At 34.0% G+C, this 23,334-nt stretch overlaps 1 protein-coding gene across 4 annotated transcripts in view; it reads right to left on the bottom strand.

Moving 5' to 3' along the window:
• Positions 1-9,779: 9,779 nt before the first annotated feature.
• Positions 9,780-23,334, bottom strand: part of LOC143256706 (small ribosomal subunit protein mS27) — a 63,594-nt gene continuing 50,039 nt past the window's right edge. For 3 of the 4 annotated variants that reach the window (XM_076514287.1, XM_076514308.1, XM_076514297.1), the window contains 3 exons: positions 19,591-19,830; positions 13,940-14,020; positions 9,780-10,430 (listed from right to left, as the gene is read on the bottom strand). In XM_076514287.1, the coding sequence (XP_076370402.1) occupies positions 10,041-10,430; positions 13,940-14,020; positions 19,591-19,830 (711 nt within the window). In that variant the 3' untranslated portion in view covers positions 9,780-10,040. The remainder of the gene's footprint in view (positions 10,431-13,939; positions 14,021-19,590; positions 19,831-23,334) is intronic. The other variant, XM_076514316.1, reaches the window with a different exon arrangement.

Genomic DNA, 23,334 nt, shown 5'->3' with positions numbered 1-23,334 from the left:
TCAATAAAGGTATTTATGAATTCATGTTTATGTGCTGATGGACTTAGGTCCTAAGGTAACTTTCTTACAGTCTTTGTGTAAATGTAGATCTAGAGTTTAGTATGTTTGACTGTCTTTTCAACATGTTTCTTTATGAATTCCAATGTTTTCCTAATCATTATAATTATATATGATCCATATTATTTTGTTGTTGTTTTTTTGTTTCAGTATTTTTCAGACTGCATATGAAACATGTTCAATTAAGTGGTGCACAAAAGAGAAAACTAGCAAAAAAAGAACCAACAAAAGACTTTGGATTTAGTGGCCAAAGCTTTTTTTTTCACTCAACTTACACAACGCGATCTTCCAAATCAAAACCCATCTCTGCCATCAGAAGTCAGTTGTACTGCATCTGACTCTGACAAGATTGAAGTTGAACCAAGCTCCACACCTACTATTACCACTTTGTTCACTTCAAGGTCAGAACATCATGATAACGTTGAGATGTCACAGGCTGGTTCAACTAGCACAAGTCTCACAACTGATCTCACTTCACCTGCAAATTCTCCTGATATCTTTTAGTGTTAATGTTGATGCAAGTTGCTCTGCAAGACCCTGTTGATAGTGAATACAATAACCATTCTTTCTTGTATTGCTCACCATTGGTTTGCTCACCTTTGTTTGTAAACTTTTTGCCCCTAAGTTTTCCTTGCATTTTGTTGAAAGAGAAGGGTCCAATGACTGGCGAAACACTATTGTAACTGATCATATGAAAGAAGCACTACTCACCTAGGCTCTATGCTAACATACTTAACTCCCAGAAAAGGTTAGAGCTTGCGACAAAAATTGGAAAAACAAATTAAAGAAGAGTGTAATTACCAGGAACATGTCTTGGAGGGTGTAATAGCTGTTACTCGTACGTTAGTTGAACGTGGCCTGTCTTTTTGAGGAACAAATGAAAAATTTGATTCACTGCAGAATGGGGATTTTTAAGCCTGCTTGAGCTCATAAGTCAGTTTATAGCAAGGTGCATTTCGAAATATGGAAATTCTGGAAAGGAAAATCCTTCTTACTTGTCCAAAACCACATGTGAAGAACTCATTCAATCAATGGCTCAGAAGGTCCACGCGTTCATTGTTGGTGAAGTAAATTCTTCTGGTTAGTTTAGCTTGTCAGTTGACTCGACGCCAGATCTATCACATATAGATCAGTTACGTGTTGTACTTCGATACTTAAAAGATGGACAGCCTATTGAGCGCTCTTTAACCTTTCTGGAATTGAAAAGCCATACCAGTGAGGAAATGGCAAATCAGGTATTGCAGTACTTACGTAAAGTTTGCAAACTTAATTTTTCAAAATGTAGGGGTCAATCTTATGACAGTGCTGCTAACATGTGTGGGCGTTAAAAAAGGATGCAGCAAAAGATACTAAAAGAAAATAAGTTTGCCATATATGTCCTCTGTGCAGCCCATTCACTAAATTTGATTGGCCGAAGTGCTGTTGACTGCTGTCAAGTGGCAGTTAATTTTTTCTCTACAATACATTTGCTCTATATATTTTTTTCAGCCTCAACCAGCCGGTGGAAAATTCTTAAAGCTTGTCTTGGAAATGAAAGTGTGTTAAAATCCCTCTCTGATACCAGATGGGAGGCACATGTTATGGCAACAACAGCAATTTTGAAGTCTTTCTTTAAGATTTTGGAAGGTTTAGTATGTGTAGTTGAAGACCAGTCACAAAAAGGAGACACTAGAAGAGAGGCAGACAATATTGCAAATAAGATGCAAGAGCTATAATTTGTTTTTATGTTGATCATGTGGGATGAGATTTTGCAAAAGTTTCATGAAACAAATCAAGTTCTGCAAAATGAGGATTTGAACTTAAAAACGTGCAGATCTGCACGGGTCATTAGCTGACCAACTAAGCACTTTAAGGGATGGCTTTGAAAGATTTGAACCAGTTGTAAAGGAAATACTACCATGTGTGGAATACAATGCTGCTCAAACTCGCAAACGTGTTAGAAAGAAGGTGCTTAATGACGGAGATGCACATGAAATAGATCTAAATGCCAGAGAGGTATACAAAGAAATAGCAAACATATTTTCTTTCCTGAGTGATGTGCCAAATGATGTCGCTTCATCTGCTGAAACTGAAAGGTACTCTCAGTGTTCCCAAAAGCTAATTGATGCTTACCCATATGACTTGGACACTAATCTCTCTGCCGAGCTTCAGCAGTTTCACTTATATGTGCGCCATAGGCTCAGTGCAACAAAAACTGTAAAAACCAGATTCAGTAATGCTGAACTTTATAAAATAATTTCAGAAAACAAAATTGAGTGTGCGTTTCCAAACGTAGGCATTGCATTGCGTATATTTTTAACATTAATGGTCACAAATTGCACAGCTAAGCGTTAATTTTCTCAACTCAAGTATATTAAAAATCCAAACAGAACAGCTATGCGACAAGACAGGCTGGATGCTTTGTTTCTGCTAAGTATAGAAGTATATTTGTTACGCCAAATTAGTTTTAAGTACATGATAAAAGAGTTAGCAATTTAAAAATCTAGAAGAAACTTTTTTAAAATTTAACTAAATATTAAGGTATAAGTAAATAATGTGCTTACAGGGTTTTAAGTTCAAAGTGAGAGACTGTTAACATCAAAGTGTGAATTTATGAACATCAAAGTGAAAATTGTTAACTCAGAGTGAAAACAAATATACAGTAAAAATAATTGTTTTAATTATCATTAATCAAAGGAGCGATTTCCCTTATCATTTCTAAATAAAAGGCCCCAGTCATTGCTTGATTTTGATCAAAACCCAACCTGTTAAATAAATAAAATAAAAAAGTTTTTAGTTAATATAGTTGTGGGGTCTGACCTGAAAGAAAACTGACGAAAGGTTATAATTTTTAAAACTTTTATTTCACTTTCAGCACTTATCGAGTCTTAATGTCTTGTCAGTTAAGCAATGGAGGAGCTGTGCTTAAGGCATCAATTGCCCTTAATCCCCCTCGGTGTGTTCTGCGAGAATATTGAAAGTGGACCAATTTGCCTGATAAAGCTTCCACTGGGGCACGCAGGAAGGGTGGCATCAACCACGGCCAGTCTCTCTCAAAAGTATATGAAAATGATCACTGCCTTGTGGATTATTGTCAACCCTCCATGAAAAATGGGAAAATAATGAAGGGGAGCAAACCAAGAAATCAACAGCAGTAAAGGACTGACTAGGTGCGTCAAAATAAGTGGAAGAACCAGTATTTAAAAGAGAAGGGTTGTGATCAGAGAGCATAGCTCTACGGAGCGACCCCTCCTATCAATAACAGTACTTCCCCAGAGGGGCTGGTGTCCATTAAATTCCCCAGGAAAGGGAGACGGAAACTGTTCAATGAGAGCATCAAAGTCTTATTGATAATATGTCTCTCCAGGTGACAGGTAGAGAGATGGTATGGCTCAAGAAAACATGGATGGCTATGACCTCCAAGGGTGTGTTTAGTGACAAAAACAGGGTGGGCACATGCTGACCAACCAATAGTGCCACCCCTCCATGTACTCGTCCATCACACAGCTTGTCATTTCTGTACAGAGAAAAATGTTGAAAGGTGACTGTATCGGCGGGTTTCGGAAATGTTTCTTGTAACGAAAGACATACAGGATGATAGGAAGCAATCAGTGTTTTGATGTCATCCAGATTAGAACGTAAACCTCGACAGTTCCATTGTATCAAGGTGGCCATTTGCAATGACGCATAGGCGTATTGGCTGGAGAACCCTTCTGTTTACGACCACGTCTTTTTTCCTTACTGTCCTTATTTGGGGGAGGTCTGTCGACCTCCATGGATTCTGCCCTGGGTCGATAGGGCAGGTCTGTTGGTGGAAAGGGATTCCAATGACTGAGGATGCAAACGAATGATTGTTTTGCATCTTGGGGTGGGAGAAAAAGATGTATCAGAAGAAATGCCTGTATCTGGAACCAAAGGATGTAAATCTTGGGGTTTGTTGGAATGTATGGGAGAAACAGAGATGGGTGTAGAAGTTGATTCATCAACGTTTTTAACCATGGAGGTCAAAAAGCGTTTCATTTGTTTTGAGAATGATTCTCTTGGAGGCACAGAGAGATCTGTCTGCACTCCCAGTTTAGTTGTGGAAAGAAGTGCAGCAGCATATGTCCGAAATGAAGTGGTGGACAGCAATTTCCGAGCCTTAGGGTAAGTAATGTTATGAGTCGTTTTCAAATGCTGTGCCTATTTTTCCTCCAACCATTTCGGGCAAGAACGAAAATAGGAAGGGTGAGAACCATTGCAGTTGACACAATGTGAATCCATTTCACACTCATAAGCATCGTGGTCCTTGCCACCACAATGAGCACATGTCAGGGAACCATGACATGACGTCTTTGAGTGGCCGAACCTTTAACACTAGAAATATCGGAGGAGGTTTGGAATGTACGGCCACACTCTACGATTTAAATAACCTGCCTTGATGGTGGCAGGTGCACGTGGTGATGTAAATGTCAAAACAAGGATATTTGTGGGCAGTGTAACTCCATCTTTGCAAGTGGAGATGTGCCTCACTACAGATACTCCCAGAGTAGAGAAACCAGCAAAAATCTCTGACTCTGAGATGTTCTTCAAATCCCTCTCAACAATAACTCCTCGTGATGAATTCAAAGTAGCATGAGGTGGAACCTCAATAGGTATATCCCCAATTGCCTTTGAATTCAAGAGGAGTTTAATGTGTTGAGATGTGGATGTTTCCACCAGTATGTATCCAGATCAAAGCTTCTTTACTGACTTTGGAGAGCCAGCAAGTTCCTCCAGTCCCTTCTGAATGAAAAAGGGAGACATAGGTTTGCCCTATAGGTTTGTCTGAAAAAGAATGTAGAATAATGTCTTAAGATACATATTTTTGTAAATAGCTTATGTTTTAACTAGTATAAACAAATATTTGCAATACATTTTAATTGACAAATACGAAATTTACTTATGTAAAAGCATTTTTTATTGTTAATCAAAACAGATATAAATTGCTTCAGGAAATACAGATAAATTATGTAATAAGGGAAATGACAGAATAAAAGAAGCTGTTCGATGCAAATATTAAATTCAGAAGTATCATCTATTTTACCTTCTTTACAGTTTCTAAAATCTACAACCTTCGCACATTTGATTTTTACTTCTCAAGTTAATAAAACTCTGTTAACAAACTTTGAAGAATATATCAAGATATAACACATACATACCAGAATATTTTATCATGGAGTCGTTTACTAACTCATGTAAGAATTTCCATAATTTTGTCAAGTCCAGCTGTAAGGTTGTTTGTTTTCTTACCTAGCGCAATCTCTTGACTGTTTGATGATCATAACCTAAATGCTTCGAGGGAAGGTTTATAGCTCATCAATAATTCACTTACATTCATACATTTACTTTCAGAAATACTCAATATACAAGAAACGAATCTGCTTCATGAAAATCCCCAACAAACTTGTACTGCTCCCTCACCGTGATGATCTGTAAAGATCACAGAACTTTGCTTTGCTTATTCCACTGTTTATGATCCAATGACTATTTAAACCTACATGCACATTGAAACATTACATATCTACATGTTTCTTCCACAACATATCCATGAATGGAAGACCAACTATAGAAATTTGTATGAATGGTTTTCTAGTCAGTATGGGGAAAGAGCAGTTATGTGGTGGCACTCGACAAGGCTTACGTGTAACTTGTTCACACGTCTCATATCATTTTCTTCTGATCAACTGGTATAAAACTAAACTTTTTCAAAGGATTCATGATTATTACTGAATACTCCACAAGGAGCAAGATAAAGATCAGAAAAGGTGGCACACAGGTCAAGGATTTTTGTGTGGTTGGTTGGTTTTGGTTTGGTGTTTTATGGCACACAGCAGCTAGGCTATCTGTGCCAAACACCTGGTAACAAGTTAAAGTAAATTTATTAAAATTGATAAAAGGAAATTAGGGTAAAACAAAACAAAGTTTAAAAAAACATAAATAGCATAAAAACCAATGTTTACATCTAGTCTACAACGTTAAGAGAAAAACTACAGTAATACAAGTTGTAAAAGACTTTCTACAGCATAATTGTAATTACCATAACTCACCAGGAAGACTAACAGATAAGTACAAAAACCACCATCAGTCACCTGAAGTTGGCCTTTCCAGTCCTGGTTCCGAGTTATTTGACTTTATGGGCATTTTCAAAAAGTAAAGTAAACAAAGTTTTAAAAGACATGTAGCAAGATTTTAATAATAACTTGCCAGGATGACTAAAGGGTAATTCAAAACAGCAGCGTTAGTCACCAAAAGTTGGCCTTTCCAGTCCTGGTTTCAAGTTATTTTATGTTACAGCCATTTTCTAATTTCAAATTGAATTGGATGGGCTGCGATTCTTAAAAGGGAATCACATTAAAAAAGATCTAATGTATAAATTAAAAAACTTGTATGACATTAAAAAGATTAATTGCCTTGAAAAAACTAAAATCATTTCCAAGGTGGACAGTGTCACCATCACCAATAACACTGTCTAACGTTATGGACAAACCTTGGAACAGAACATGTTTAAAATGATAACATCGTCGAGTCATAATGACAGCAAGATAGTAAAATGTGGCATATTGTGACCTGAGTGTTACACAGACTACACACTGATCCATAGCAGTGATGGTGCAAGAGCAAATAAATTTAGCTGTAGTTTGGGGAGCTTTTTCCCACGAATACTGCAGCCCAGTATGCAGAAACACTAGATCGAAATAAATGCTAAAGAGAAATGAGACAATTGGTTTTGAATATCGGCAAGAACAGGGTGTGAATTAATGTGAAGCAATTCCAGGGCCAGTAGAGAACTAAGCGAGTCAGTATAAATAGCACAGTTTGAGTACTGCTTAGCTTTTACGTGATCCAGGGCAAGGATTTTTGTCTGATTGGTAAGTTGAAATGGACATTATGAAATTATTGTGTGCAAAAAATATTGATAATGTACAGTGTGTGGTTGGGAAATTACAGCCTTTTAACTGTTTTTTGTTTTTAGAATGAAATTATGCTGCTAGGCTATTTTCAAGATCCACAATCATTAGATAAAGCAAGTAGTGTATCTTCAGCATTGTTTTAATACAATGTACTAAACCCTCTATATTGTTGACAGTACTGCATATGGCTTCTATTGACATATCAGTCCTTTTCACAATTTTTCACATAAAGAATAAATACTTTATAAGTCAAAAAGTTGATTTCCACACACTTGTCATACAGCATTTCAGTTTTGACAGGCATGACTGTATTTACAATACTACTACTAGGTATAATAGTACTGCCTGTACATTTATAAATTATATATTATCCTACTGGTTTGATAAAGATCATGATGTAATCAACACCTCACTATAATGTAATTCATTTTCAGAGAATAAAGGGATAACGTTTCTATTGTATTTGTCATTTATAGTTTGTTTGCAAAACTTACATAAACTTACTTCAAATACTGTTTGTGTGTGTATATACACTCTGACTATATATATATATATATATATATATATATAAACACACACACACACACTATATGTGGTGCAACTAAATCTTTAATATAATTATTTTGACACTTGCAAAATATTGTTAATAAATACTGTAATACTATGCGTCATATTTTGTGAATAAATGAAAAATGGGAAGTATAATATTAAGTTACATATATATATCAAAATACAAAACTGTATTTTGTGCATCTTGAAGTCTTTATTTTTAGCATTCTTTTAATTCAGTGTTTCTAAACCACCAGTCCACTGACTGGCACTGGTCCACGGAATTTCATAAAAACACAAAAAAATATCTGGGGAAATATTCAAAGATGTATTTTAATGGCTGTTTTATTGTACTTGTATTTTACTTGTCTGTGACAGTTTATGAAAGCAGCAAGTTAGCCCCTGAAAACAAAAAGGTTAAAGAATGTTATTTTAAATTCAAACTTCATTGTATGCAAACTTTTTCAAACATAAGAATATCTTTATGGATCAGTGTCACTGCACACAGTCTAGTCTCCCTGCAAGATGGTCAAGAAAGAAATCCCTTTTTACCAAGAAGATGAAGCTTAACTGAGCCAAAGATCAAGCTAAATGGAATGAAACAATGTCGAGCAATGTAACCTTCTCAGATGAATTAAAGTTCAGTCTGCACAAGACTGATGGGAAGTATACTGTAAGCCATTGCTGTGGATAAGAGTTTCATCCAGTGTGTTAAAATACAGCTACAAAATGTCTGCAGAGTCAGTTACATATGATGTGCCCTTGCCAGGGATGAGATACCTGTATCTTATGATAGATACTGTTAATGCTGCAAAACACAGAGATCCTCGAGTCCCAGTTAAAGCTACCAATTCAGGATCACTTCTGTGAAACTAACCTGTGCACATTCCAAATGAGTCTGCTCTATCCCACAGGGCTGAAAAGGTAATGTTCAAAAACTATGCAATGGATGTCAAATAAAAAGGTAATTTCATTCTATGTGTATTGAAAAGACATTTCAGGTTTTACTTCAATGGTTCAAGTGAAGGAATATCTTTGGAAAAAGAGAGAATCAAGACATTACCAAAAATTGCTGAAAACTAATGGGTAACAAAATGCAAGAGAAGAAACCAAGAAGCACCCTGCAATTGCAGGATTGGTTTGGTTTGAATTTTGTGCAAAGCTACACAACAGCTATCTACACTACCCATCCCTAATTTAGCAGTGTAAGACTAGAGGGAAGGCAGTTAGTCATCACCACCCACCACCAACTCTTGGACTACTCTTTTACCAATGAATAATGGGATTGACCATCACATTATAATGCCCACATGGCCGAAAGGGCAAGCATGTTTGGTGCAACAGGAATTCAAACCCATGACCCTCAGATTACAAGTCAACAACCTGGCCATGCCAGGCCAGAAACGCAGGAAGCCCTATTCTGTATGTGGAATCACAAACTCACATCTACGTACATTCAGTCTCTCATGCACCCTATGGAAAACAATGTCATGTAGTTAGCCAGAGTGGGCAAAACAAAATATTAAAATTCTGTGACCAATTTTTGCTAATTACATTAGTAGTGTTATATTTAAAACTACATTTATTTTTTATCAGAGAACATTTTTGTATTTGCCAAGTATTTACTGACCACCTGCTGTAATATGTTTGTCACAGTTGGTTTGTTAATAAAGAAGGAATACACGTCTTCTGATGACTGAAATACAAGTTATCTTATACCACACAATGTCCATAACTTTTTTACACTAGTTCCACAATGCACAGACTCATAAAGAATTACAGGAACTAAGAAAAGTGTAAGAAAAATTGGGTGGTGCAATAACTTTTTTTCACTAATTCAGAGACACAGAAACATACAAAATAAAGTTTTTACAGTACACTATAAATCCATTATAAAAATTATACTCTGTATATTATGCAGAACACTGTAGAATGATAAGTGAAGTGATAATACTACAAAATTATTGGGAATATCCAATCTTTTATCTTTCTAATAAAAGTGAAAAGAATATTCTTCCAACATGTAATGTGATTCTATACATTTCAGTTCAAGGGGTGGTATTTTAACAGTTAAAATGTTAAGCTACAACATACAATAACAGGTATTTATCCAACTTCTTTTGTTATGTGGTTGATGATGACTTATCTTTTTTGCAGTTATATATACACACATATATAAGCAATGACTTAAGTATTTGAAAACTTGTCATACCCCATTCTGATGTTCAAAACAATTGAAAAATGAACTATCTGAAAAGCCAGTTTCATTTCTAAAGGTCACAATTTTATTCACATAAAAATTGCATTCTCAAAACTTCTTGATACAAAAATATTCATTCAATTTACAATGCTAAATACTAATTTTAAATACTAAGAAAGAAATCTACCTTTCAGTAAGGTTGGCTACTGAACAAAAAATCTTCACACTGACTGATAAATGATGAAGTTCATTAGAAGACACAAATACCTTGCCTATTACAATGCTTTAACTTACTGTTCATGGTTCTTCAGAAACTACAAAAATCAATTACTGTGATATTTTGGTCGAGGAATTTCAGGTGGTACATATTCTTCTTCAACTTTTAAACCTTTCTTTTCTTTTTCTAATTTTTCTACTTCAGCAAGTTCCATTTCATGCTTGTCCCAGTTTTCAAAGAAGAAAAGCAGCTCTTCCTTCTCAGAAAGTTCTTTCATTTTCTCTTCAATGGCTTTAGCTCTTTTTTCCTGTAAATATTCTTCAATTTGTTGAGTAAGAAAAACTTCCCTTTGTTTATCCCACTCTTTAAATAACATTTTTTGTCTTTGAATGTCATCATCTTCATATTTTGTAACATCTTCCACCATCTGGTTCATCAACTTGTGGCTGTCTTCATTAGACACACAACCTTTGGATTCCAGTGTTTGAAGCTTTGACTATTAATACAATAGTAATTGTTGTAAAAACCTCATATTATGTGACTGTAAGTCATGGTGATATTTGAAAGTGAACAAAAGTGTATGTTTGTTATTTTTTACTTTAAAACACAACTATGAAAGCCTAATAACTAAAGTACATATTAACATACATCTTACATTAATATTTTAAACTAATACACACAAAAAATAACACTCAAACCTACTATAGCATTAATGGAGTACTCAGTAATATGAAAAAATATGTTTTGTCCCAAAGAAATGGTTGAAACTGCTGTGCTCACCTTCTTATGTCATCTCACTATTTACTAAAACTTAGAAGTTTCTTTTATTAATAAACATCAAAGACTTCCAAAATCTGTAACTTGAACATTTTAGATTATCACTATGTAGGAGTTAACTTCTGAATTTGTAATATGAAAACCTATTACAGATTGTCATAGAATTCTATGCTAAAACTAATACATTCTATTAATCTTTACAAATACTTAATTTCTAAAAATGCAGGTAACATTTAGATATGACAATTTATATTAATGATCAAGGGCTGTATCATTATAAAATCTTAAATTATGCATAAAAACATAAAATGTTAGGTTAACTAAAAGTTCAGTCAAGGCCAGATGTGTACATTAACAAAGAGAGAACAATTCTAATAATGTTTTCTAAAAACCTAAACTAAAACAGAACATCAAAACTGTACAGGTTTAAACAAAAACAATGTTTAAAGGAATGTATTTATTTACATGTGATCATTATCTAATGCTCTCTCTTCTAAACAACAGTATTTAATCTGCATTTATAAGTCATAAAAATAAAAATATTAAGTCACTTTCTTGAATACACCACAACTTCTTTACCCTCTGAATAAGAGTATACAAAAGTCACCTCACAACCTTTCTACAAGAAGTACAATCAGAATTTAATCAAACTGTTTTATTACTGATGCATATCAATAAAACTAATGCAAGAATACAGTTTATAAATCAAAATTTTAACACTATAAATACAGCATCACTTCTGTATCATGCTACTTGTTCACTCCAAAACACACATTTTAAATAACTGTTCCACCCAAATTTGAGCTTCTGAGTTTTAACATAAACTACAGGCTTATAAAACAGATACTGCTGAAATATAATCAAGCTTTATAGAGTCATCTTCTTTTATTTAGAAGTAAATCAGAAAGTCCAACCAATATATCATATCCTTCTATCACATACAGTTTTGAGATTTGCTATTAATTTTTTTGTAACTAATAGAAAAACATTATTGTAATTTACTGACTCACATATAATGCTAACCTGTTCTCATAAAAGCTTTTGAGTTATTTTATGTCTGGATTTCAAACTGCAATCATTAGTTTGATCAGCTAAGAGATTTATTTAAAAAGCCAGTTAAATTATAATAGTTCAAAGATACTTTATAATGTTCTTTTCTGTTTTAAACTAAGTATTTTAAATAAATATATATTCAATCAAGTACCAACCATAAGTCTAAGTTTATCAACATTTAAACAGTAAAATTAAATAAAAACTGATGTAAACTGTGAAGAACCTTAGGTTGTTTAAGAAAAATAATTGTAATTTTCTGTTACAATTACCATTTGTTCTAGAAAGAAAGAGGGATAATTCAGGTTTTCTTTGGGTTTTTTCTCAGTTTTTACAAGGTCAGTAAAATAGATCAAGTTTGCATAGTGTTAGGGTAGATAAAATACACAATTTACTAAATGCTCACAAAATTTCATAGAGGTTAGTCAAAATTACCAAAATATAAACATAGATATACACTGATATATTCAAGCAACTTTTCTAAATCATAACAAAATGGCAGCAACTAAGGTGTTGTTGGGCCAGTAATTTGTTACTTTCAATGTTTGTGCTTGATGAACAAATTTTTAAAAAACTGACTAAAAACATATCACTCACAACACCTTGCACACCAAGAGCTCTTCAAATACTTTATAAGCATTTTGAAATTAGGTAATCACATTTAATCAGTCTTTAAATACTTTAAATACATAGTGACACTTTATTTTAAAGGTAATTTCCTATGTGCAGAACTGCCAGAGAACTGTTAATTCTTACCATCTATTGTTATTCTTAATTCTTGACATCATACCTTAACATCAGAACTGAGAGATTAGTGTTCTTTGTAGTATTTGCTAACTGTTTAATTGAAGGTCTTGTTAACCAATTACATTTGATTAATTGATAATTATAGTGTTTTTCCAATGATGCTGTGCACAGGCAAAAGGGTTGGAGGCAAATGTTGCTTCCAAGTAGCTTTTCCACTAATTAGCAATTCCAAGACTAGTTACCTTCTCTCTAGTCAGCAGTTCAAAACTATGATAATGGCAGTTTGACTTAGTTTGTATATTTGTCATAAATAAAGACAAAGCCAGAAGGTTTAGTAGCAACAGGAATGGACCATTTGACACCCACATCATAAGCACCCACACACACACAAATCACCAAAGCTGAACAAGCTTGATGTTAGAAAAAAAAAAAAAATTCAAGGCTAAAGCTGGACAGAGAACATAAAACCCATATGTAGCTTTGTGCTTAACAACAAAAAAATAAAGTAATAGCAGTAATAATCAGAAACCCTAGAACATAAAACCCATATGTAGCTTTGTGCTTAACAACAAATAAATAAAGTACTAACAGTAATAATCAGAAACCCTAAGTTTGATTAATTGATCATTTTCATGACAATACATATAATCCAATTTCTGAATAACCAATTGTTGGAAAAATGAAAAGCGTTAATATCAATTGGTGATTGCACTAATGACAATCAATAATAACTGGAACTTCAATTAGTTGGTTACAACCTTTATAATCAGAATTTCAACAAACCAATTTTTAAAATAATTGAAAACAGTAATTCAAATACAGTGGAACCCCTCTAAGCAGCCACCCCTCAGATTCGGTCACCCCTTGAAAGTGGTCATTCAATCACAGTCCTTCTTTTTGTTTACATAATTCCTAATTATGTACAGTGGAACCCTTCTAATCAGGCCAGTTTGTCTCAGTCCCAAAGGTGGCTGCTTTAGAGGGGTTCCACTGTAGTTTATTTTTCTTGATGATTTAATCATAATTTCATTTAATCAATTCAGAGCCATAGTACTAATTAATCAATTAATAGTTGAATTACCCAGCTCTATGCAACATTTCAAGATATTCATATTATCAACAACTGACAACTTCATAGATCAGCTGAAGAATGTTTGTATGTGTATGTGAGTGTGTTGTTGTTTTTTAATTAAAGCCAAACCAGGCTGTCCTCTGTGTCCACTAGAATCGAACCTCTGATTTAAGCATTGCAGAACTGCAAACTTACCACTGTTCCAGCAGGCAACCAATTGAGAAAAGATAAAACTTTTGTTAATTTCTTTCTAATAAAAAGCCTGCTTCTTCCAAATAATTAAAAATATTCTTGTCTAATAAGTTCAAGATAAAGCTACAAAAATAAACTTTCTTCAGAAAAATAAACAAACTGCTTACTTCTATTGAAGATTTGAATTGTCTTCCTCCATTATTTTCATCATCCAGGATGGCTTGAAGTAACTCTCGGAATTTTGATACCTTAAAAATATTTCTAAGTTTATCCCAATTAAATAGCACACATACTGAAATTAATACTTACATACATTTAATATATATTTCTAATAGATACATACATTCTATCAGAGCTACAGCTGTTCTTGATTTGATTGTCCTATAGTGCATACATTTTTGCTCAGCACTAGCCTTAAATTCTCAGCTAATTCCACATGTGTACCATATGGCTTAGCTGCATTCAAGCATGCAACAACCCTCCACATACAGAAGTGCAATACACTCTTCTATCACAACTGGTTTCCTTTATAGAGTTGAACCCAGTCTCACATCGAGACAAGCTGTGAAAAAAAACACCAGAAGTGGGAATGATGGGTAAGGAAATGTGAGAGAAGATAAGTGTCTGTCAGAAACATACTTTCAGTGTTGGAAAATACTTATTTCTGTTACAATTACCTACCTCACAGTTACATCTAGATGCCCACATTAAACAGTTGAAAGAAATGGTGTAAATTTACCTACATGAGACCCTTGAAAAGCATTTGAAGAGCACCCATGAAAAAGAAATACAACTGTGAAAGACCACACTACATCTAAACCAGGTAAACTCTTCACACAAGTAGAGCCAACTGGTGTTCTTTTGCAATCAAAGAGCAAACAAATTATCCATCCCAAATTCAAAAGGAAGAGGAATGTATCTGGAGCAGCTGTGATACACTGAACTGTTATAAGAAAGTCAACTCCAATCCAGACCAGTGGCACCTGGCAAAAGCAGGGGGTCCCCTACTATGCACCTAAGGTGTAGGAACCAGAAGGAAAAAGGATCCTCTGTTACAAAAACATAATCAGGAACAATAAACTCCAGAAATGTACACCTGGACAATGTCAACAAAGTGTAAATGCAAAGTGAAGGGTCCAAAAGCTACCAGCATTGGGGTTGTAACATTGTCAATGGTAGAAGGAAGTTTACAGCCCACTCAGATGTGAAGACTTATGTTAGTTAGACCAATTCCAACAAAATCATTTGTCCAGGAGCCAATATCCATGTAGCAATAAGAGAGAGTTTCCAGCCAGCAGGATAAACTGTGAAATAGACTGAAATATCCAGTCCAGATCAGTGGAATCTGGAATAAAACATCAATATGACATCAGGCCTTCTAAACAGGCAGAGTGATACCACTCTGCTCTTAACTAAGTGGAACTGTACACATTCAGGAGGATTCTTCCATGATCTGTCAAGCCAGTGGCTAAAAGCTGGGAAAAGGTAAGAAAGCCTATAGTCCACTGGCAGAAAAGGAGAAAAACACTATGAGGGGCCTGGAGGAATGTATCAATGAAGAAATTGTAACATTTGACCACAAAATGCAGACCCTTCTCAACTCTGGCAGTCTAAGGAAAATTAAAGATAGGCAGCAATCTCCTTCTGCTTTCCTCATATTAGTCCATGAGTATGTACAGTCCACTATGAACAGATATATACCATAAGGAAGAACCTTCAAGTAGTCTTGTAAAAATACCTCTTCTGAACAGTGACCATGATAGACCTTACAGATCTTATGGTGCAGAATTTGAATATCAGTATGCTTGGACAGGCACTACTCACTACATAGCCATTAGAAAACATGAAGGTGAAGTAACCACTCCATGGGTAAAATCTTGCTGGAACAAGACAGACAATCCAGAACAAGATTGAGAGCACTCAGTATATGAAGACAAGCTAGCAAAAAAAGTTGTTGGCTCTATTTAAATGATTATGTAAGAGACAACCATCAAATTGAAAGAATGAATCATAACTGTTATACCCTGCAGATATGACAGAAAATGAACCCTTGCCCAACAAACAAGGAATACCAAAAGGCTAATGGGTACACCTACCTCCTCCTAAGATCAACAGCACAAGATCTTCTATGTAATGCAGCACACACTCCATCCTGACAACATGGAATCTGTGAATACATAGCTATCTGAATGTGTTGAAGAAATGGGTACCCCCACTGTTGTGTTGTACCTGTCTGACCACTTGAGGAAGTTAGATTGAATGGAAGCAGGAAGTAATACTTATAAATTCAGAGGGTCCCTGATGAAATACTAATGAAATTTTAGTAATCACTGCAAGGAGTGCATATGGACTTGCCCCAGACAGATAACAGCCACTAATGATGCTGAATTCCTCTAAAGAAACAGAACCTCTTGCAAAGGGATAGAAGGTGCTGATGTTTCCCTCTGAACTAAAAATTCATTAAATATAAGACAAAGAAAAGAAACCTGGGTTCAACTCAAATGTGGGTTGAAAAACATCCCCAAAAGAACAAGATATAGAGAGTGATGGATACCAAACTTCTCTACCTAGATAAATCAACCCTCCTAATTAGCTTCTCTGAAAAAAGTTGGGTGTGTGAGGAAGACTCTGTAAAGGATGGAACCAAAAGAAGCTAGCCATCCATAAAATAATGGAAATTGAGCCTGCAAGAGTGAATAAAATTAAGCAAACAACAAGACTATCAAACAGAAAGCATAGTGTGCCATAGCCAGCCAGGAAGGAACAACTTGAAATTCATACACAAGATCTTCATGGATGAAACACAGAAAATGATGTGAAGCCAAGTGTTAAACATCCAAAGTCCTGAAATAAAGGCCCACCCAAGAGACAGTTGTTTGATAATAGTGCCATCAGACAGGCTTTTCCTGTGCTTTCAGAGTTCTTTATCTGATTTTTGTCATCCCTATGAAGACTGTAAACTGGCATCCTGTGATTGATCTCTTCTGTCTGAATCACTTTCTCAACATGCTTGGTTCACTAAAAAAAGACAAAAAAAAACTACCACACTTCTAAGAAATGAGCAAGCCAGACTCACACAGGACTCAAATCTATAAAGCAGTCACCAGTAATGCTGATGTACAAGGCATTGAGGAACAACTGTCTGACACATAGATGTGGTCCTGGAAGGAGAAATTGGTAAACAAGAGAAAGAACGAAGACAGAAAATGGGAACAGGAGATGAAGGAGGTTGGGACATTGGGAAGTTAGGGAAGTGTGCTTTCTCCACCAATAATGCCATAGCTGCAGTCATTACCATGGAATGTTGAATACCTTCAATGTAGGCAGCCATTGTACTCATAATAATAAATTTAAAATTCAAAAATATTGACTGACTACCAGTGAGAAATAAAATTCAAAATCAAATAAATAAATTCAACTTGATGATGGATTATATATAATACTTATCAAAATGCTCTAAAAAATGTTTGAAATCAAGCAATATGTCTTAACACTGTTGTGCCAACTCAAAAAGTGATGACTGAATTCAACTGCACAGATGGAGTCAGCTGTAATAGGAGAGTGTGTGTGCATGCTTAACCCTAATGATGGAGATGTGTGTTTTGTAACTCTTGTGAAAGTTCTTTACAAAAATGAATTTTATGGATGAAATTGTTTGAACTATCCTAAAAATATGTAGTTTCAAAACAATAAAAATTTTATTTTTTATTTTTCCTACTAATTTAATAAGAAATTTGTTATTTAATATAGTTATTTGCACTCAGACCCTGTAAAGAATAGTTCACCTGTAAGGAAATATTTATTTTGAGTATAAAACTATCATTTATCATCTAACAGTCTTCAAATTTTATTCGCATAATCTCTAGGATCTCTGAAATGAATATCAAATGTTTTTTTAAGATAAATGTTTATATTTTATTTTACATTTTCTCTACCATATCACTAGCAGTTATAATAAAAGTGCATTGTATTGAAATGTTTAAAATTGAGAAAAGGAAATGTGTACTTCTTTTCACAGAATAATCTACTTTGAGTCGTGTGTATATTCACATCTTTATCTTTTCACTTAGTTTATTTTCCTTTCCTTCTTGCAAACTATTATACATTCATATGAGCAGAATCTGGGCAGAAATGCACTTGCCACCTGCAGAATGGTGATTTCACCTATTTTCATAAGCATCAGAAGCAAGTTAATCACATGTAAATGTAAACAAATCATTAAACCTTTCAGATCAAAAATGATACATAATTAACTAAAATATAACAATAAAACCTAAATGCAGTTTAACTTCCCATCAGTCTAGCACAGATAAAATGAGAAAGTAAAGCTAGTGATAAGCAAACATTTGTATAATACTGAGCAGTCATACCAAGAATAGCTGGAAATGAGAGTACAGGTAAGTAGTCACATAGGAAATCACAAGCACATGAGATGTACTGATATTAAATAATGTCTTATTAGTAATCAAAGAACCAATGAAAATAATCTTCATCAAGTTCAAACAATAAGAATTATAAAATGCTTTTGTGAATTTCAATCTTAGAGAAAAACATCCACAGATGATATTTATTGCTTATGTAAGATTTCAAACAAAATTAAATTCATTATATTCATGGCTTTCACAATAACAACCTTTTTGATCAACAACTACAATTCACTTAAAAAAAAATTCACTCGAAACAAGCGTCTCTAAGAATGGCTGCTTATCAATAAAAATGTTAATACCCATACCAGCTGTTATGAGATACATGTTTATTTCAAGTGGGTTTCTCATCATCAAGAATCTATATGTGAATGTGATTTTTAAGTGTAGTGATTAAGCTAAACTGTGGGTCCATGTCAGATGAAGGAATAATTTATTGAAAAATATCCCAATCAATTTAACATAATACCTGCTGAATAAATGCTTACTGCATTGACAGCAAAACATGAAAAATAGGCACAGCAATATTGTTAACTTCAAAAAGTGGAGACTGTAATTATATATAAGAAATCACAAATTTTAATATTTTGTGAAACTAACTCTATAGTTAAGCCTTAAAATACAGTGTTGAAAACAAAGTAAATGCAAAGTGCATCACAAGTTGATATCCCTAGCAATTCTCAAATCAAAAATGCTATTTCTGCAATGGTAAGTAAATACAAGAAAGATGATATATAATTGGCCAGTATGGTACTATACCACCATTGTATAATTCATATAGATTTCATCATATCATATTTTCTTTAATATTTAGTTTATTTTTTTCTCTTCTGTTTTCTTCAATCATAAAGATTTATCAAAATAGCCATAATTCACCAATTTTTTGAAAGACCCCTTTATTTACTATTCTAGACTCAGTACTAAAGTGCTGGTTCATGTGGCAGTTATTAAAAATCTAATGTAAGAATTCACAAGGAAGTCTCAAAATCAAAACCAATTGGATGAAAACAGATGAAATGAATCAAAAGTTTATAAAGTATTTGGAAGGAAAAAAATTATTCTAAAATTCTTTAATTAAATAGTTGGCACTATCAGGACCTCTATATGTTTCCCTGCTGTTTCCATTTACATTCATACATTTCTTATGTCTTAAAGAAACTGTTTGATATCCTAGATTCAGAATTTCAATTGATATTGATTGGGTAAGTGAGAAAAAATGTGTCAACTTAAATGAATAAACCTCAATTCACAGTGTAAATGAAATTTCTCACTAATATATTCACAGTGAACAATATCTATTTTTCATAGAGGAAAAACAATTATATTATGCAAAATACAAATTTGATTTTTACAGCTATGTTCAGTTTGAAGCCGACAGCTATAACAAAACTTACCCCTTCTTGTAATAAAACTGGCTGACTTTCCGATAGATTCAGAAATTTACTCAAGAGTTTTTCAGCCTTTTCCCACTTTTCATACATTCCTAAGCCAACAAGCTGGTACGTTCTTCCCAAAACATTATTATGCTCTTTACCAACAAGGTACAAGGTTTTTCCAACAAGATGCTTAGGATCTTTGATGTCAAAATGATCATCGTAAAACGGATTTCGAATATACGGAACCCTGGTAAACACCTAATAATGAAAATTTTAACAGTTAATTGCTGTACAGTCAATTCAAAATTATTTTAGTATATTTTAATTTCTTGTAGAATTATGTAAATTCTAGTATTTCCTTAACATTACAATGAACTACAAAAATTATATAATAAATGTTGTTTGAAATTAACAACTGTCATTATGATACATCAATTCCCACAGCAGCAATGTTAGTATTAATCATTTCAATTTTATATAATTTGCATTTTTGGGTCAACAAAGAAAGCATGAAAATTAACAAAATAAACATATTAAATAAAAACTAGCAACTTAACATTACAGAAAAAGAAGATAACTGACAGCAGAACTCAGAAATTGAGCATGAAACTAAAACATAAACAAATAACAAGAAAGTTGCTAGTTTTGTGCCATTTTTTTTCATTTTAGATTTTCTTTTCAAATAGATGGTTTTATATATACAATCATATATATATACACTGCTGGCCAAAATCTTAAGGCCAATGAACATAAAGAAAAAATATGCATTTTGCATTGTTGACTCAACCACTTATTTGAGTAAAGCTTTGAAAGATGAAAATAGAAAAAGAGAAAATAAAAATAAAAACTATTTTAGTATTTAATAAGAAAAATGTGAACACTATGAAATTAGCCTAAATACTAGCTGGTCAAAAGTTTAAGACCATACTGAAACAAGGCATTAATCAGTAAACACGTAACGAAATTTAGTCATTTGTGTTCAAGCATTAGTGTTGCCACCATCTCCCACTGACATCTCCTGTGTTACAGTGGTTGAAAACATGGCAAAAGCTAAAAAGTTGACAGAGTTTGAACATGGCAGAATTGTTGAGCTGCAAAAGCATGGTCTCTCTCAACGTGCCATAGCTGGTGAAATTGGGCATAGAAAAACTGCTGTTGCAAATTTCTTTCAAGTGGTTGGCCCAAGAAAATTTTGCCAGCATTGAGCAGGAAAATTTGATGGGTTCTCCAGCAAGATACCAGCCAATCATCGAACCAGATTAAGGCCCTTACAGATGCAGAATGCAGCTCAAGAACAATAAGATAGCATCTATGAGAGAAAGGTTTTAAAAACCATAAATGTCTTCAAAGGCCATGCCTCCTTTCACACCACGAAACAGCTTGATTAAACTTTGCTGAGAAGCACCAAACATGGGGCATAGAAATGGGGAAAAAGGTTTTGTTCTCGTAGGAGAAAAAATGCTCCAGATGGTTTCCAATGTTACTGGCGAGATAAGGACATCCCATTAGAGCCAATTTCTACATGACAGAGTGGAGAAGGTTCCATCATGATTTGGGGTGCTTTCTCCTTCCATGGAACATTGGAGCTTCCTGTTATACAGAAACGTTAAACAGCAGCTGGTTACACTGACATGTTGGAGAGAGTATCTTTATTGACTGAAGGCCCTCGCTTGTGCAGAAATGACTGGATCTTTCAGTAGGACAATGCTGCAATCCACAATGCCCAAAGGACAAAGGACTCTTTCATGGTGAATGACATGATTCTTTTGGACCATCCAGCATGTTTGCCTGAACTGAACCCCACTGAAAATGTTTAGGGGTGGATGGCAAGGGAAGTCTATAGAAATGGACATCAATTCCAAACAATGCATGATCTTCATGAAGCCATCTTCACCACTTGGAATAACATTCCAGCCAGCCTTCTGCAAACTCTTGTATCGACCATTATAAAGCAAATCTTTGTAGTTATTCGCAGTGACAGCCATGCAACTCACTACTGTGATCTCTTGTTGGGCATTTCCTTTCCTGTTTAGGACTTCTTTTTGGTATGATCTTAAACTTTTGATCAGCTAGTATTTATGCTAATTTCATTGTGTTCACAATTTCCCTATTAAATGGTAAAAAAGTTATTTTTTTCTCCTCCTTTTCTTATTTTCATCTTTCAAAGCTCTTCTTAAATAAGTGGTTGAGTCTAACAATGCAAAATGCATATTTTTTCTTTATGTTCATTGGACTTAAGATTTTGGCCATCAGTGTATATACATAACACACATACAGAAAGCTAAAATGTTTTATTAAGATTATTTTAAATAAATAAATTAGTAAATCATTTGAAAACCATAAGTGACAAAGTTTTGGTAAAAATGTATTATAATTATATTTTGGCATTATGTTAGCTTTTGGACGGGGTATGTAGCAGCTCTTTCCAATGCAAAATATTCATATATTCATATCATAATGATATGTGTTCAGATTGAGATTTAAAATTTCCACATTGAGGATGTCCCATGTACTTAATATCTCTGAAAAACAAAGGATTATGAATTGACATGAGGTACCAGGACCATCCAGAAAGATACCTACAATAAGTCATTATTCTAACTGCTGTGAGCAACATGCAGCATCTTATAACAGCTGAAAATTCACAAACAAAAATGTCAGTGACAAAAATTATACAAATTTCTCATGCAACAATACGCATTGTGATCAAGAGTTGCTTCTCTGACTTATCCATTAAACTGAAAATTGAAATGAGTACTTATGCTATCCTATGAAAAAATAAATTTAAATATAAGATGCAACATCTATGAATTTCAATGTTATTGGACTAGTGAAATGAACATTGGGAAATAGAACTGAGCAATTAACAGCATCTGCCCAGAGATTAATCAATGAGCTCAAAAATGAACTACATTCCATTGAGTGATCAGAATATGCCCCATACACACATATACATGAACAAGTAAAAAAAATAAAACTAACATGTTAGTCTCTATCTTTATAACTCACTGCATTATTCTGACATAGTAATTTTTTTTTTAATTTTTAAGTCATTTGTAAATTATCTTTTGTTTCATATGGTAGACCTCTTTCAAATGTCACTGTTTGTGCATTTTGCAAAAATTGAATTTTTTAATCAAATGTGCATTTCTAACAATACTTACCTCCACTCATACTAAAACTATTATTTCACTGCTAAGGTTTCCATCTTTTGCCCATTTAAGTACAGGTTTAAATTTTTCTTGCTTGCTCCAGCTGTTTATTCCCCACTTAACTGCCCTTCATGATATCTGTAATGTCACACACTCCACCTACATCAATGTATCACCAATCCTGGGACTATATATAAACACATAGTTCAGATAATATTCTCACTTTTTTGTGACTGACACAATCCACTCTCACACTGACTCTTAGTGGGGAGGAAGAGTATAAGAATGGGTGAGTATTACTGGAAATACATTTTAAGTATAAGAAATTCTTAACTTTCCAAACATACTTACCTCCTCTCATACTTAAGGTGAAATCCCACACTGATAACATAAAGGGATTGCTGAGAACATTATCCATACAAACAATATCTGCATAAAATGTGGGCATGACAAAAAGAAGTTTAGCACCCTAGTGGGAACACCACACCACATTCACAACATGTATACTTTTCATCTGGAAAGTAAATTGTGCCATCTGTGTGAAATTTGACATGATCCATCATCACTATAGGACAGCCTCCAACCACATAGCCAAGGTCCCATTGCTCCC

Source organism: Tachypleus tridentatus, chromosome 1 (assembly GCF_004210375.1).
Source record: "Tachypleus tridentatus isolate NWPU-2018 chromosome 1, ASM421037v1, whole genome shotgun sequence".
Taxonomy (NCBI): domain Eukaryota; kingdom Metazoa; phylum Arthropoda; class Merostomata; order Xiphosura; family Limulidae; genus Tachypleus; species Tachypleus tridentatus.
Note: the sequence above shows the minus strand (reverse complement) of the source record. Positions and strands in the feature narration are given on the sequence as shown.